Source organism: Plasmodium falciparum, assembly GCF_000002765.6.
Source record: "Plasmodium falciparum 3D7 genome assembly, chromosome: 13".
Classification (NCBI taxonomy): Eukaryota; Apicomplexa; class Aconoidasida; order Haemosporida; family Plasmodiidae; genus Plasmodium; species Plasmodium falciparum.
In genome coordinates this window covers 929,450-947,500 of record NC_004331.3, presented here as the reverse complement: position 1 = coordinate 947,500, position 18,051 = coordinate 929,450, and the positions used below count along the sequence as shown (strand labels likewise).

The 18,051-nt window shown below is 20.0% G+C and overlaps 2 protein-coding genes across 2 annotated transcripts in view; one reads left to right on the top strand and one right to left on the bottom strand.

The window, feature by feature from the left end:
* Positions 1 to 3,226, top strand: part of PF3D7_1322300 (conserved Plasmodium protein, unknown function) — a gene marked incomplete at both ends in the record, with an annotated part of 5,011 nt that extends 1,785 nt beyond the window's left edge. The window contains 2 exons of the mRNA XM_001349927.1: positions 1 to 2,560; positions 2,768 to 3,226. The exon at positions 1 to 2,560 is cut by the window's left edge and continues 1,232 nt beyond it. Of these exons, the coding sequence (XP_001349963.1) occupies positions 1 to 2,560; positions 2,768 to 3,226 (3,019 nt within the window). The remainder of the gene's footprint in view (positions 2,561 to 2,767) is intronic.
* Positions 3,227 to 3,675: 449 nt separating this feature from the next.
* On the bottom strand, positions 3,676 to 16,187 carry PF3D7_1322200 (conserved Plasmodium protein, unknown function; the record flags this gene model as incomplete). The annotated part of the gene is made up of 10 exons (XM_024473223.1): positions 3,676 to 3,692; positions 3,939 to 8,124; positions 8,418 to 8,731; positions 8,810 to 8,899; positions 9,705 to 9,746; positions 9,875 to 9,975; positions 10,125 to 10,313; positions 10,469 to 10,565; positions 10,702 to 10,982; positions 11,188 to 16,187. The coding sequence occupies 10 exons, from the start codon at positions 16,185 to 16,187 to the stop codon at positions 3,676 to 3,678; spliced, it is 10,317 nt and encodes a 3,438-aa protein (XP_024328971.1).
* Positions 16,188 to 18,051: the final 1,864 nt, after the last annotated feature.

Here is an 18,051-nt window from a genome sequence, read left to right as displayed (position 1 = left end):
AAATGAAGATATTTGTAATTATTTAAACATAAAGAATGAATATGATAAGAATGATATAAATGAAAATATTAATATGAATGCTAAAATATTTACTATGTTAAATAAAAAAATAGATTCAGATGAATATATTTATAATGAAATGAAGAATGATTTTATGAAGAAAATGAATTTACCAAATAATTATAATTATGAAGTAAATGTACTAGAAATAATTAATAGTGATATAAAAAAATTTTATAGATGTATTGTAAAATATATCAATAAAAAAAAAGAACATATAAAAATATATTATATAATAAGTAATTTCGTATTTTTCTTTTCTAAAATGCATAAAAATAATATAAATTTTGATGATAATATTCATAAAGATATAAATAAAAATTTTGATTATAAAAGTATAATAATACAAGGAAATATGTTACCTTATAATTTCTTTCTTTTCATAAAAGCTTTACATTTAATGAGCATATATGACATTATCAAAAATTTTTATATAACTATAGAATATGATGAAAGAAAAAATAAATGTTTGCATTTTCTTAATATTACAGAAAATAAATTTTATGAAAATTTTAAAAAATTTGAAGGTAATATTAAATCAAATTTTTCATATATACATAAATTTTTACACAACATGATACCTGTATATAAATACACTATAATTAATGGGAAATTATATAAAGACTTAGAAGCATTTACTCAAGATCATGTTAATGAAAACGTTTTTCAATTAACTTATCATGAGAACAATATATCAAGTGATAAGAAGGATATGATGTTACTTTTATATGATGACAATGCTGATAGAGATAATTACCTTGAAAAAAAAAGTATTTATAAAACGGAAGGGTTAAAAAGTATAAATGATAAAGTAAGTGATAAACATATTAACAATAATATGTTTACTACAACAACGACTACTACTACTAATAATAATAATATTAATAATAATAATACACATGTGGTGTGTCATCCGTTTAATTCGTCTCCATCTAATTATATTATTTACGATTCAAATAATTTACATAAGATGGTAACATCCAATTTAAAAAATAATTGTCGAATTATTGATGATAAAGAACTTCCAATTCTTATAAAAGATGTAAATGATCATAATGATAATTTTACAAAAATATTATTAAAAGAAAATCGACTTTTATTTCTTTTAGATTTTTATGAAAAGAATTCAAATTGTAATAATATTATATTTAATTCAATTTTTTTTGATACTTTCATATCTCTTATATTTATATATTATCTAAATAATTATATGAAACCAAAAAAACAGGATAACATAAAAAATATCCCTTTATTTAAACCTTCTTATTTTCATATGTTTATAACACAAATTTTAAAAAAAAAAAACGAAAAAAAATTAAAAAAAAATAAAAGAAAATCAATCGAACAAGAACATACAGTTGATAAGTTATGTAATAACTTTTTTAAAAACTCATTAAATAATATTTTGAACTATAAAAAAGGTTCTCCCGATAATATACCTGCTCAGCAAATAGATGTACGAAATAACAAGGATGTGAATTCACAAGGAGAAACTTCTAATATTCCATTATTGAATGAAACAAATAAAACTGTTGTAAATAATAATGTCGATGACATAAATAAAAATAACCACGTATCTAATAGTAGCATTATCAATAGTAATGAAAGTAATCCAAATAATAATAATGATGAAAAGAATTACAAAGGACACAATAATTCTACTCTTAATAATTTACGAACACCAATTCATACACTTCAGAACAATAATACTGAAGAAGAAAATAATAATTTACACGAACAAAATAATAATTTACATGTACAAAATAATAATTTACATGAACAAAATAATGATTTACATGAACAAAATAATAATTTACATGAACAAAATAATGATTTACATGAACAAAATAATGATTTACATGAACAAAATAATGATTTACATGTACAAAATAATAATTTACATGTACAAAATAACAATTTACATGTACAAAATAATAATTTACATGTACAAAATAATAATTTACATGTTGTAGAAAATCATATCATTGTAAACGAATCATTTGTTGCAAAAAACGAATATGAAGATATAATAATATGTATCTTCGTTTTTATTAATAACAACAATTCGAACGCCTATAGTGAAGAAGAAAAGGAGATACGTGAACTTATTTTATATGTTTTAAAAAATAAAGAAAAACATCATACATCTAATAAAATAAAATATATTTTTAAATATAGAAATAATATAAATGATGCAATTACACTAAGTGAAATTGAAATAAGAAAATATGAATATATTAAAATTTTTATTATTGGATTAGTGTTAAATAATGATATTTCGAATGGTATTCTACAAATTGATATAAACAATTTATATAATTTAAAAGACATTTTACATCAGAAATATCCTTCTAAAAATTTTGATATTCAAACCAAATTATTTACATTCTATTGGATATATCAAGTTTATGTATATGGTTCTATATTTTTGAAAGATAAAGAAATCCCCCATGCCATAAAAAAAATAAATGATGTGTATACCTTACCTTACCCTCTCCAGGTGATTCACAATGAAATATAGCAAAAAAAAAAAAAAAAAAAAAAAAAAAAAAAAATATATATATATATATATACAAAAATGGATAGATTGACACGTATATAATGGGTTTTTTTATATAATATATTGATATATATATATTGATATATATATATATATATTATATTAATGTGTGTATTATATTATATATTTTTTTTTTTCCTTATGTAGCTTAAAAGTCACGTCCTGTGGGGGTACTACCTTTACATAATACAAGATACAGTTGAAAGTAGATATTCAGAAGATAGAATTTCAAGTTTGAAAGAACAAGGTATACATGTTCGATTGTGTACAGAAAATTTCGAAGGACAAATTATAGAAGATGATATTAATGATATTTTACATATGCATGATTTAGATATAAACGATATAAAATATATGGATAAAAATATTTTCATGAATATTATATTTTTAATTGAAAATGCACACCTTACATATTTTACATTTATAAATACTGACAATATACATATAATACAAAGAAATAATTATTTATCTATACAAATTTTTAAATCCAAAATATCCTTTCCATCATTTAATTTGAATACACCCATATTAAATGATTCATGGCTTGAAGATGTTTTGTCAAAACAAACCTTATTACCTTTTAATGATTATTTTTATAAATTCTAAAAAATTATGAGTATGTATAAATTTATTATTTTTTTTTTTTTTTACTTTTTTATTAAAACTGAAGAGATATTCTAAAAACAGCTATTTATATTATATATTTTATTTAGCTTAAAGTTTTTTTAAAATTTAAAAAAAAAAAAAAAAAAAAAAAAAAACCAAGTATATTTATTATGTATAATAAATAATAAAAAAAAAAATATATATAACATATATATAAAATACATATATATTTAGAACAAAATATATATATATATATATATATATATATATATATATGTATCTTCATTTAAAGTGTACCACATACTTATGGTAATTTAAATATATATGTCTTCATTAAATATATAAACCATTTTTATTATTCCTTCATTCCTTACTTTTCCATTTTCTTTAGTTTCTTCTGTTTTTTCTATTTCTCTGGAAGGGTCACCCGTCAACACAATATTCATTTTTTACTTATTTGTATTTTCTATACAGAAAAAAGAAAAATGAACATATATATATATATATATATATAATATATATATAATATATTGGGATAAGTGCATATAGGAATATACGAATAAATAGTTCATACTTTTCTAAATAATAAAACATACATAATTGCATACATACATATTCACATATACACATATATATATTCATATAATATTATTGTCATATATATGATCTATTACTATAAGATAAAACATGAATAATATAAATTTTTATATACTTTTTTTTAATGGATTTGAAATACCAATACAATTTTTTCTTTTGGTTGAATAGTTAGATGTTGCATTACTTTTGTTATCATATTCTTTATTCTGCATGTAATTATCTGAAGGGTTATTATTTCTAGAAACTATATTGGTATTTTTATGTTCATATATGTGTTTACTTTTTTCTATATATGTGTCATTCTTTTTATTAAGAAGATATGTATTATTATTTTTTGTTGTATTAGCAGATAGTGGTTCAGGTGAAACATTCGATACGAGATTAGCACTTCCTATATTCGATTTTGTAACTAACATTTGGTTTGTACTTTTTTCATCTCCCTTGATTTTTATATTTTCCTTTTCACTGTTTATATTATGATAAGAATTATTAGAAGCATTCTTTAATATCGTTTTAAAGGTATCGTTACTATCACTATAATGACAGTTGTTAATATGACTAATATTGCTTCGGTTATTAATATGACTAATATTGCTTCGGTTATTAATATGACTAATATTATTTCTGTTATTAATGTGACTAATATTATTTCTGTTGTTAATATGATTATTATTACTTCTGTTGCTAGTATTACTTATATTTCTCTGACCCTGAACTTGTAAAAATGTATCGTTAGCTTTATTAACAATTTTTGTATTTTCTAAGTGCGTTTTTGGTTTTATACTATTCGCCGTTTTGTGAGAAACGTTGGGAGATTCTCTACGATTATCATACTTTTTTATTAAATTTTGTACATTACTTTTATTACTTCTTAAAAAAGTTTGATGAGTATTTTTTATAATATTCCCATTTTTATCATTTCGTGTAATTTCCTTATTAAGAACAGAACTGGCTGATTCGTTACTTTTTTTCTTTTCATTACAATTATTATAAGATGAATTATTCCTATTATTAATATTATTATTATTATTATTAATATTATTAATATTAATATTATTTTTTTTTTTTAAAAGATCCATATCTTTATCTTTTTCCATAATTTCATCTTTACTATTATTTTGTACAAAATTTTGTGTACTCTTTTTTTCTTTTCTAATATAATAATCATCATCATTTATTAAGATACATGTATTTATATTTGTTTCCTTTTTAATGTCCTGATCAACATTTACTATTTTATCATCCACTTTACTGTAATTATAAGATGGTATATATTTTTCTTCATTCTCTTTTATTTTATTGTGAATATTTATATCTCCTTTATTTTTTTCTTCTTCTTTTTCAAATAAGTCTTTATATAAATTATCATCCTTAAAACCTTTTTGCTCCTCATTATTATATTCTTTATTTTCTATTTTTTTACATGTCTCTTCATCAAGGTGTACATTGGTATTTGTATTCACAAAAGTATTCCTATGATTTGTCACACCATCATTATTATTATTATTATTATATGATGAAAACACCTTATTAAAATTATCCAATGCACCATCTTTTCGATATCCCAAATCGGAGTTATTTTTTTTCTGCTCAATAAGATTATCATTTTTCTTATCATTGTTAATCAGTTCGTTTGTTTTTTTATAATGAACATTCTTTTCTATATTTTGTGCATCCTCTCTAGTATAATTATTTGTATCCATATATATGTTCTCTTTCACGGGTATACTCCATTTTGTAATATTACCTATTGAAAGATGTTCATCGTTCATTTTATTCATGTCTATATTTTCCATAGTACAGTTTCGTAGATATATACTATGGCTTATATGTGTAGCATCATTCGTTGTAATATTTTTACACATTTTGCTTTTATTTTCTAATTCTTCTTTTTTATCATCGGTCATAATATTCCTTAATTCTTGTGTTTCCTCCTTGGAGAATTTGTCATAAGCAGTGTCACAAAAATATTCAAACGTTTGTTTATCATTAATTAAGGGCTCTTTTAATTCTTCATGCACGAAATTTTCCTCCCGTACTTTTTCTTCCACATTTTTATGTGTCACATAATCCTTTTCATTGATCTTCATTTTATTTTGATCCACAACAAAATTCTCTGAAAAATGATTGTTCACTACAGTTTCGTTATTCTGTATATTATTCGTGTTTGTTTCTTTTTTTTTATTTATGAATTGTATATTATTTTTTTCTTCATAATATATAGGGGAAATGTGTGCATTTAATGGTATTTGTTCTTGTCTTCTATCTAGATTAATATTATTTGTATTATCATTATTCATATGAGTATATAGTTTTTGTTTTTCATTATTTGTATTATCCATTTCTTCGCCCAACTTTGCATTGTTTGTATACATGGAACTTATAAAGTTATAATTCGAAAGATATTGTGCATTTTTAATATCACAAAATAATTGTTTATTTTCTAATTCGTTAATATATTGTAAAATGGTTTCTTTTAAATGCTCATATTTATTATCATTAAATGTTATTTCATTTATATTAATCATTTTTAATGAGTCTAGGAAGTTTTTCTTTTTTTGTATAACGTCATCAATAGATAAGTCGAAATTATTATATATAACCTCTGAATCAAAATGCTGACGTACTTCTAATACACTATTATATGATTGAAACGTAGATGATTCTTTTTCTTTTAAATAATTATATTCATTTATAAATTTATCAAATGAAAATGGTAATGTATATAATTCAGAATATTTAGAAAAATTAATATTAGGTACATCTTCTCTTAAATCTTTATTTAATAATATTTCCATCTTTTTAAAATAATATTTTAAATTATCATGATATTTACTTATTAATTCATGATTTATATATGCTAATAATATTAATGGATTATTTTTTTTTATACCATAAAATAATAATTGAATAAAAAATAAAAACGTATTCATAAAATCCATTTTGTTCTTATTGATTTTATCCATCTCTTCTTTACTATATTCACGTATCACATTTTTCCTTTCCACACCTACTTCTATCTCTTCATAATTATTCTTTACAAAAACATCTGCGTTATTCTCTTCAATATTTAAATTTTCCCAATATGTACCATGACAATCAAAAATTGAGTAATCCGATTTATTACATACTACTTCATTTTCATTATAACCATAACAACTATTGCTGTTACGATTAGTATTATTAAAACTATTGTACTGCTCAACAGGATTATTGTTTTGATTAAAAGAAAAATTTGTTTGATTACTACTATTATTATTATTATTATTATTATCATTATTATTTTTTTTTTTTTTGTGATTAATACTAACACTTTTTATATTATTATTAGTGTTCTTTTGATTGAACTGATTAAATCTGTTATTAAAGTTATTACTATTTTTAAGGTTAATGGCGTTCTCTTTGTTATTATTATTATTATTATTGTTTTTTTCGTTACATATTTTTTTATTATTATTGCTACTACCACCATTATTATTATTAATATTATGATTAGAACCAATCATACCATTTATTATACCCAACCTTCCATCACTCCTGTTTTCATCATGTTCACTATCCATTTTCCTCTTTCGATTTTTATCAGTCTCCATTTTACATAAATACATATCATACTTATTCAAGTTCATAAATAATATATTCAATATTTTATACACAAAACGACTATCTGTCGTATTTTCTTCAAATATTCTATTTATGATCTTCTTATATATCTTATTCAATATTTTTACATATGTATTAATAGATATATAAAATTCATTCGCATATTCCATTTCATCCAATAATATATTATTATTATTAATTATATCAAATCCTAAATTAAAACCGACGTTACACACATACTCTAATAATTTCGTATGGTTACTTAAAAATTCTCTTCCCAATAAATTATTTAATATACGCGTTATCAAGTTTCGAGCTATTTCTCCATCCTTTATACGATATATATGCTTATGCTTATGAATTACTTTTGTATATATACTCAAACATACTATTGCATTAATAAAAAAAAACGAAAAATGATCAAAGGAAAGCTTCTCAACACAACTCTTCTTTTTCATCAATATATCCAATAATAAAAGAGTACTCAATATAGCATTCAAATGTACTGAAGTGGAATTCAAATCACTCTCAAAATTCTCACGAAATAAATATCTCAACGCATAGTTTGCTCCCTTCAACAAAATAATAAACAAATTCAAATTTTTAAATATATAATTGCCGTTCTCCTTTAGAAGGAAATTACCCCTGTTGCTCTTCTTACCTACATATATAGTGTTATCAACAATAAGATTACACACCTAAAAGGAAAATTTTAAAAAAAATTATATGTTTGTGCAGTCAAACATTTTTATTTTATATGTTCATGTAAAAATATGAACATGTTCAGGTAAAAATATGCACACGTTCAGGTAGAAATATGCACATGTTCAGATAATATGAATAAATTAAGAGGTTATAAACACATTCAACATACATACAAGTATATAACAAGGAAGAAAGCACACATATATATATATATATATATATATATATATATATATATATATATAACAAATGTAATCATTTTTAAAGGCATATATTTTTGTTTTACCTTCGATATAGTCTCTATATCATTGGAATACAACAAAGAGGTTAAGTAAACAAATCTAAAATAAATAATTGAATTTTTATAATTATTTAATCCTTTTATTTTTTCATTCAAGTTTGATTCCATTATATTATTGATTTCTTTAGTTTTAGAATAATTATTTCCGTCCATAACAAAATTCAAATCATTTGATATGCTTGTATAAGATATTTGATTATTTATATAATCATCATTTGTTTTATTAATTTCAAATTCTTGAATTTTTTTTTTTATTTCTAATATTTCTTCCACATCCTTATTAAACCCATTTACGTGGTCTAAAATAATAAATAAATAAAAAAAAAAAATATATATATACATACATACATATATATATTATAATTTACGGAACATACCTTCCACATCCTTTTTTATTGACATTCTTTGGTTTGCATTGTTCTTAATATAATTAACAAATTCGTTGATTTCTACATCCTTTGAATTACCTACAAAATGTTTATATATATTATTGGATACAAGAGGACAAGGGGAAAATAAAAATATAAATTAAATATATATAAAATAAATAATAAAGACAAGGAAATTTTATAAATATAATAAACATGTCATATAAAAAAATATCACAATAATAAGAAAAAAAAAAAAAAAAAAAAAAAAAAAAAAAAAAAAAACATATATATAATATATATGTATAATATATAGAATCAAGTTAATATATATAAATTATATATGAGATTATACAAATAGCAGTAGTTGTACAGGGGAAAAAAAAATTATAATAAAATAAAAAAAAAAAAAAAAAAAAAATTAAACCGTTAAATATAATGTCATATTGTTATACAAAAATATAAAGACAATGAAATATGGAAAAAAATCAAATGTATATAAAAAATCATTTTAAGATTCTTATGAAGAAAAAATAAAAAAAAAAAAAAATATATATATATATATATATATATATATATATATTACACATATTGAAAATGTATATAATTACATTTTAAAAACAATTTTAAATAACACATTTGCCTACATACATACTAATACGAAATTAATTACTTCCTACTGCTATTTGTATTCTTATATATATATATATATATATTTTAACAACTACTATATTATTTTATATCTTTTATATTTTACATTTAATATTGCATAATGATATTAAAACTAATATACATATGTAATTTTATATAAACATGAATAAATAAAAAAAAAAAAAATATATATATATATATATATAATATAATAGTTATTTATTATATTATATTATATTTTTTTATTAATTACCTTCTGTATTATCGCTATTGCGGGAACTATTATTTTCATCATCTAAAAAAATAAGGAAAATGATATATGCCATGTATATATATATATATATATATATATATATATATTATATAAGGTTTTACTTTATTTTATAGTACTTTCTTTTTTTTCCTTTTTTTTTGAATACTCACTTTCTGTATCCTGAAGGGTAACATTAAAATCCGGACATTTTTCAATAAATTCATCAACTTTGCTTTTTAAGTAAAATGATATTTCATCATTTTCTATACACCTATAAGGATATAATATAAATATATGCACATATATAAATACATACATATATGTCTATTTATTTATGTATATATAATAAAAGAATACATACGCATAACACTTGTACATATTAATCTTTGATAAATATTAATGTGAAAATGAATGCAGTACTTGTAAAAGTTTGGGTAAAAGGATTGAATGTTTGCGAAAATTTTTAGACAATAAATTGTTACAGTTTTGTTCTTGCTATGAACAGTAAATACTTGAAGTATTTTCATTATATCCTTTTCAATATTAATACATTTCTCTTTATATAAAATTATTAATTTTAATATAATATCTAGAGAATCATTTAGCCTCCTAACAAAAAAAAAAATACATATATATATATATATATATATATTATTATATGAAAAATTAAAAAATTGGCAAATATACATTATATGTTCATATATAAAATATAATATTTTAATATATATATTATGACATATAATATTTCAATGTGAAAATAGTACCTTTGATCACATGATGGGAGACTTTTTAAAAGGAGGTTAAAGTAGAGCTTGTGGTTTGATATATAACAAAGGCAGAGAAATATTTCTTTGAGTTTATCTACATTAAATTTAAAAAAATAAACATGATATGAAAAAAAACAAAAAACATACATATATATTATATATATTACACATATTATACATATTATATAAATATTATGGGACAATATCACAACACTATTTATAACACTTACTTCTTATGTCTACACAAATTGTTGAAGCATTAATTTTATCAAAAAGGAAATTTACTAAGGTAACTAGTTCTTGATCATTTAAGAAAACGTAATTATCTTCTATAGTTTTTAAAATTATACGGATTAAGTTAATAGAAGCAGATAAAATTTCATTATTATTTTTATGTCCATATAATGTATAATATGTCCACTTTAATAATAAGTCAAGGAAACCGGATTTTGAAAAGATAGTCGATTGATTTATACTATTGCTAATATAATCCTTAAAAAATGATAAGCTCCTAAAATAAAAAAAAAATAAAAAAAAAAAAAAAAAAAAAAATAAAATAAAAAAAAAATAAAAAAAAAATAAAATAAAAAAAAAATAAAAAAAAAATAAAATGGAATAGATACATTTTAATGTAAGAAAAAGGTACACACATTATATTATTTATCATGAAATATATATATATATATATATATATATATATTTTATTTTATTTTTACCTGTTAATTATGTGTGGTTTGTCACTAAACATAGTTGATATTAATTCGCTAGTAGCAAAAGACTTAAATTCTTTCATTAAATAATTGGAATGGTTGTGATCTAAATGTTTGTCCCATTTTAATTTATCTGTTTTAATTTTATAATTTGTTGGGAAATCAATATTCATAGTTTTATTTTTAGTGAATGAGTTTAATCTTTTTACACTTTTTGTTTTTGATAAGGTTGGTGTAGTTCCACTTAAATTACTTTCATTCATTGATATTCTTTTAAGTTGTGAATTATTTGATAAAAAAATTTTATAAAAAGAAAAATCATCTTTATTTAATTTCATTTGATTTAGTATATCTTGTAAGCATTCTTTTTTATGTGCTGATAATTTTTCATATATGAAAAAAAAGACATTACGTCCATATTTGGAATATACATTATCTAGAACAATACTTGCCCTTTCTCTAATTTGTTCATTATCATCAAAAAAAAGATCTAGATAAAATGTAAGTATTTTTTTTTTTATAACACTTTCATTTAATAATAAAATATGATTTGTATTAATATTATTAATAACTATTAAAATTTTGTTTCTTTTATAATTTTTTTTTATTTCTTTACTTCTATCTGTTATATTAAAATTATTATAACTATTACTATTACTATTCATATTATTTTGATTGGAGTAGTCATCATTCATGTTATTGAATTTTTCATTTAATATATATGTATTAATATGATTAATATATTTAGAAATACCTAAATTCCGACACATACATGTTAAAAGCTTATCTATTTGTTCAACTGATATATCAATGTCATCAATTATGGAAACAATAAATTCAAATAATATATCTGCATATATATGTGTATTTTCCTTTAAAGAAAATATAAGAACATATAATAATTGTATGCATTTATTCTTATTGTTGTTATATATTTTGTTTAATATATTATCATTAATTAATATATCCAATTTTTCTGGGTTAATATAATACTTTCCAATCTTTTCTATTACATTTATAATATTTGACACACTGTTGGAAATAATATTATGTCCATTGTTATGTCCATTGTTATTTCCATTGTTATTATTATTATTATCGCTAATTATACGATTTATATAATTTTTTATATGATCAATTATGAGAATCATTTTTTCTTCTTCATCATCTTCTTCCTCTTCATCGTTATGTGCATAATTTTTCACCTCATCATTTTTATAATTCTTTTCATGTTTATTTTCTTTTATATTATTTACCCCTTTAGAAATATCCATAGGAGTATTATCAGAAATATTAGTATTATTATAATTTAAATAATTATTTGTATAATCAATTTGTATATTATTCAATTTTGAAGAATTATTAATTGGTGATTTCACTGTTCCTTTTTTATTTGTTTTTTCTTCACCTTCTAAAGAAAAATCTCTTTTTTTAATAATTATATCTAGCATTTCTTCGTCTTTCTTATTTTGTTGATTTATATTATTATTCATATCATTTGTATTATTAATGAATGTATCTTTTTCCCTGTGTCTCTCTGTCTCAGTATCTTTTTCCTTGTGTCTCCCTATTTCAGTATCTTTTTCCTTGTGTCTCCCTATTTCAGTATCTTTTCCTTGATTATTAATAGTGATATTATTACCATCACCTTCGTGAATATCGCATTTATTAAACGTTTCACAATCTCTAACATTACTACTATTAATATTATTATTATTGTTCATGTCTGTGGTGGTGTTAAGGTTAATGTTAATATTACGTGTTGCCATATCATTTATGTGATTGTGTTGCCTATCCATATCCTTTAAAAGGATAGATGTTGAGTAATTTAACCCGTGCTTACTTACAAACTTCTCTACGTCCTCTTTTAATTTTACCATATGCCTGATGTTCTCAGATATTCCTTCTAAATGAGAAAGCACATACTTGTCCCCAAAATTCTTAGATAATATTTGTAACATAAGAATTGATGACTTTTTAAGATTTGAATTTTTAGAGTCCACAAATTTTTTTAAAAAATAAATTAAATTTTTTATATTCACACCGGAATTTTTATTTCTGTTTATAAAAATTTTTTGTAATATTTTAATACATTCTTCACATTTCTTTGTATTCTTAGAATCGATATTTTTTAAAAATAAATCTATTATTATATTATTGTCGAAATACATAAAACATTTATGTAAAAAATTATTACATAACATATTTCCTTTTTTATCTGTAACCTTTTCAATATATAAACTAATAAGTATATTCAACATTTTATAAAATGAAGTATTATTTTTTAAATTATATTGATATGCTATATCTATAAATTCATAAAAAATGTCATATATTGCATTATTCAATACAACATTTTTTCCTTTGAATTCGTAACAATTCTTTTTAATAAAATTAATTAAATCTTCAAAATTTAATATCATAATGTTATTTTCATTCTTTATCCATATATTTAACATTTGTAACCCTTCGATTTTATTAGGGATATTAGAAGATCCTAAATTTTTAATCATATCCTTTGGTAAATAATATTCCACATTATTTATATTATTGATATTACATGATTTGTTCATATTATTATTATGTGCAGTATTTATATTTTTCTTTCCTCCAGATATTATATCTTCAGCATCATCGGAAATATTATTTTTTGTATGCTTCATATTATTTCCTTTAAGTGTTGTCATTTTATTTATATTGTCTACATTTTTTTTTTTCTTTGCACTAGAATCTTCAAATTGATTCTTAGGACTATTTAAATGGTCATCATTGTATCCATGATTTATATGATTCACATTATTTTCATCATTCGCATTATTTTCATCATTCGAAATATTTTCATCATTCGCATCATTCAATTTGTCATTCTTTACACATAAGGATAAGATGGACTTTTTTTTGTTGGATGGTATAGAATTAAAAAAGGAGGAATCCACGGATTCACCATAATATGAAATAATTAATGCATATAATTTACAAGCAGTATTTTTTATATTAGCGACTGTATCATTCAATAAATGTTTTGTTATGTCTATGAGCGAGGATATACTCTTCTTATCTATATATTGGAATGTCTTCAACAAGAAATCTAGGGTTACTAACCTAGTATTATTATTTTTATCTTTTAGATTTTTAGATAGATCATCAAGAAATAAATCGATATTATAGACCGAAATAGCTTTAGTTAAACATTCCATACATGCATTAGAAACTTGTTTATTGGAATCTTTTAATTTAGAACATAAAATGAAAGAGAAGTTTTTAACAGTATTATAAATGTCTTTATCAAACTTTTCAATAAGTATATGTAACAATTTTAATGTAGATACAACAACCGGTAAGGCTGATTCACTTTTTAATAATTTTAAAATAATATTTAATAATGTAGATAAATAATTTGTTTTTTTAATATTATATTTTGATTTCATTTTATCACATAATAAATTAATAGCTTCCACTTTAATTTTCCAAGGTAATAAATTTTCATTACTTAATAATTTACTACTACTACTATTATTATTATTACTATTACTATTATTATTTGTATTATTAGTACTATTATTTTTATCAATACATCCTTCCAGAACTCTCTTTTCCCATTGTTTTGTACATATGTCTTTGAAAACATCAAATTCTTCAACAATATGATTATCTAATCCGTTCCCAGCAGATGTATTACCATTGAAATTTTTCATAAAATTGTAAGAATTATTATGATCATTAGTTTTTAAAATATATGTTGCTTTATATAGAGTGGTTGCATTAGTTGTATTATCTGTATGCTTTGGTTTATTTTGTAATTCTTTATTTATATAATTTCTTTGTTGACTACTCAACTCATTTAAGATAGAATTATGAAATTCTTGTATATTTACTTGGGTTAGTATTTCTATATATAGAGAATAGAAGTTGGTTTTTACAGCTTTATCCATCATCTCATTAAATTTTAAACAATATTTATTTATAGTCTTAACACAAATTATGTGAGGACCAAAAGAATGTAATAATTTATAAAACAATAAAAGAATAGAGGCAATGACTTTAATTTTTACACCTTTTATATTAGAAACATTTTTGTTAGCTTTTAAGAAAATTGAATTTAAATATTCACAAATGGTTGTAATAATAGAAAGTGTAATTTTATCATATGAACAATATTCTATAATTTTAATAATAATATTACAACCAAAATCAAAAGATTTTGTATTAATTAATATTTTTTCGATCAATAAAATATATATTTTTAAAAACATATTATGTAATTTATTTCGATATTCATTAACAAATGAATTAATTAATTCTTCTTCATTATTATATTCATTTTTGTAATTATGAAAATAAATATCTTTTATAATATGTAAATAAGCTTCAGTAATTTCAGAAGTTTTTATTTGGCATATTAAATTATTATCTGATAAGTATTTAAATATACTATCTTCATCTTTAAAAAAATTATTGACAATATGTATTTTCTTATCTATTAAAAAATTCTTTTGATTATCATTATCTTGATTATTAAAACATTTCAATATTTCATTATAAGCATGCATACGATATTTTACTATGGTACTATTTATTCTTTCTTGTAAACTAATTTTTGATAACTTTTCCATATCTTCATCTATATTTCCATCAGCAGTATCCATAATATTATTTTCTTCAATTTGAAATTTTAGTTTATTTGTATTCTTTTCAACAACACCACCTCCTAAAGTACCTTTAGCTAATTCTCTTTGTAATAATTGTTCAAATATATTTCCACTATTATTTTCTGTATCCTCTTTATTATAATGTTTATTTAAAATATCTTCAGTATTCTGGGTTTCTACTTTTGATTGCTCATCCTTTTTATTATCAGAATTGTTTTCTTTTATAATATCCTTTTTATTACTCTCCTCTTTTTTTCTCACCTCCTTTTGTTCTTCAGCCTCCATGTCTCCTCTCAAGGGACCCGTGCGACCGTGTACTACACTTTTCCCTATCCTCAAAACTTTGCGATTTTCCATCGAACAAAAAAAAAAAAAAAAAAAAAAAAAAAAAAAAAAAATTAAATGAATGAATGAATAAATAAATGAATGAATAAATAAATGAATGAATAAATAAATGAATGAATAAAATAAAATAAATAAATAAATAAATAAATAAATAAATAAATAAAGTAACATGAAAAAATTAAAAGGAACAGGAAAAAGAAATTGTTATATAAATAATAAGTGAGGATTATTCATATTATAAATATTACATATAAGAGTTATGATATATATATATATATATATATATATATATATATATATATGTACTAATTTATTTTTTTATTAAATTATTTATCACATATATATATTATATATATATATATATATATATTATATATATGCTTTTATTTTAATTCAAAAAAAATTACGTTTTCGTATATATAATAAATAAAAATACGATGAATTTATAAATATATAAACATTACATATGTACTCTCAAATATATAATTACACGTATCATATATAAATCATTAAGACAATATATACATAATATATATAAATATTTTTATTTAAATAACTCATTTTTTTTTTTTTTAATTAACACACATAAATATATATATATATATATAATATATATATAATAAAAAAAAAACATGAACTAAATAAATAAATCGTCCATATAATATCCCTAAAAAGTTATGTTTAAAATTTATCCCATTTTTCCTTCAAACATTCTTATAATATAAAAATATAAAAAGAAATTGCAAAGAATATAAAAATAATAGAAAAAATTAAATGTAATATAAAGGAAAAAAGAAAAAAAAAAAAAAAAAAATACATACATATAAAATATTATATAAATAATATAAATCTTTTTTTACACAATATTTTGTAGTAATTTATTTTTGCGGGAATTAAAAAATAAAGAAAAAAGAAAAAAGAAAAAAAAAAAAAAACATTAAATAATACTATTAAAAAAAATATATATAAATATATAAATATATATATATATATAATATATAATGCAAAAAATATAAATTATATCAATTTAGAAAAAAAAAAGGTTTAATTGTGTATGCATATTTCATAATAACATATTTTTATTTAAACACGAGGAAAGAAAAAATTATTTCATTAAAAACTTAGAATTTATAAATTTAAAAAATCCTTTAATTTATCCTCATTTATCACGTGATATTCTTTAATGTTCTTTTTTTTTTTTTTTTTTTTTTTAAGCTTCATTTTTTACAAGTTACAAATTTAAAATTTTAACATATTAATGAAGAAATAAAAATATACATATATTTATAATATATATATAATATATTATGAATAAAAATCTATATTAATTATTTATGAATTTAAAAAAAATATATATATTATTACAATACTTATAAATTATATTATATTGTATTCATTTTTATTTATTGTTATATTATTATTTTTTTCCTTGTCTTTGGAATATAAAAAATTTAGTCGTTCCAAAAGTAATGAATTTTATATATTAAAAAAATAAAAAAAATAAAAAAAATAAAAATAATAAAAATAATAAAAATAATAAAAATAAATTAAACAACATGTTAATAATATATAATATGATTACATATAAATCATAATAAATAGAAAATAATATCTTTTAATTCGAAATGTTTACAAATAAATATATATATATATATATATACATGAAACAGTTTAATTTAATTATAAAAGGTGTGTTGTTATTAACATGTAAACATATATTTCATAAAACGATAATACGCTTATAATCTCAAACAAATATATATATTATATATATATATATATATATATATATATATTTTTTTTTTATTTTATTTTTTTGTATTATTTCCTCCAGCCACAATGTATACACATTTCTCCTCCGAACTTTCCAGTGATA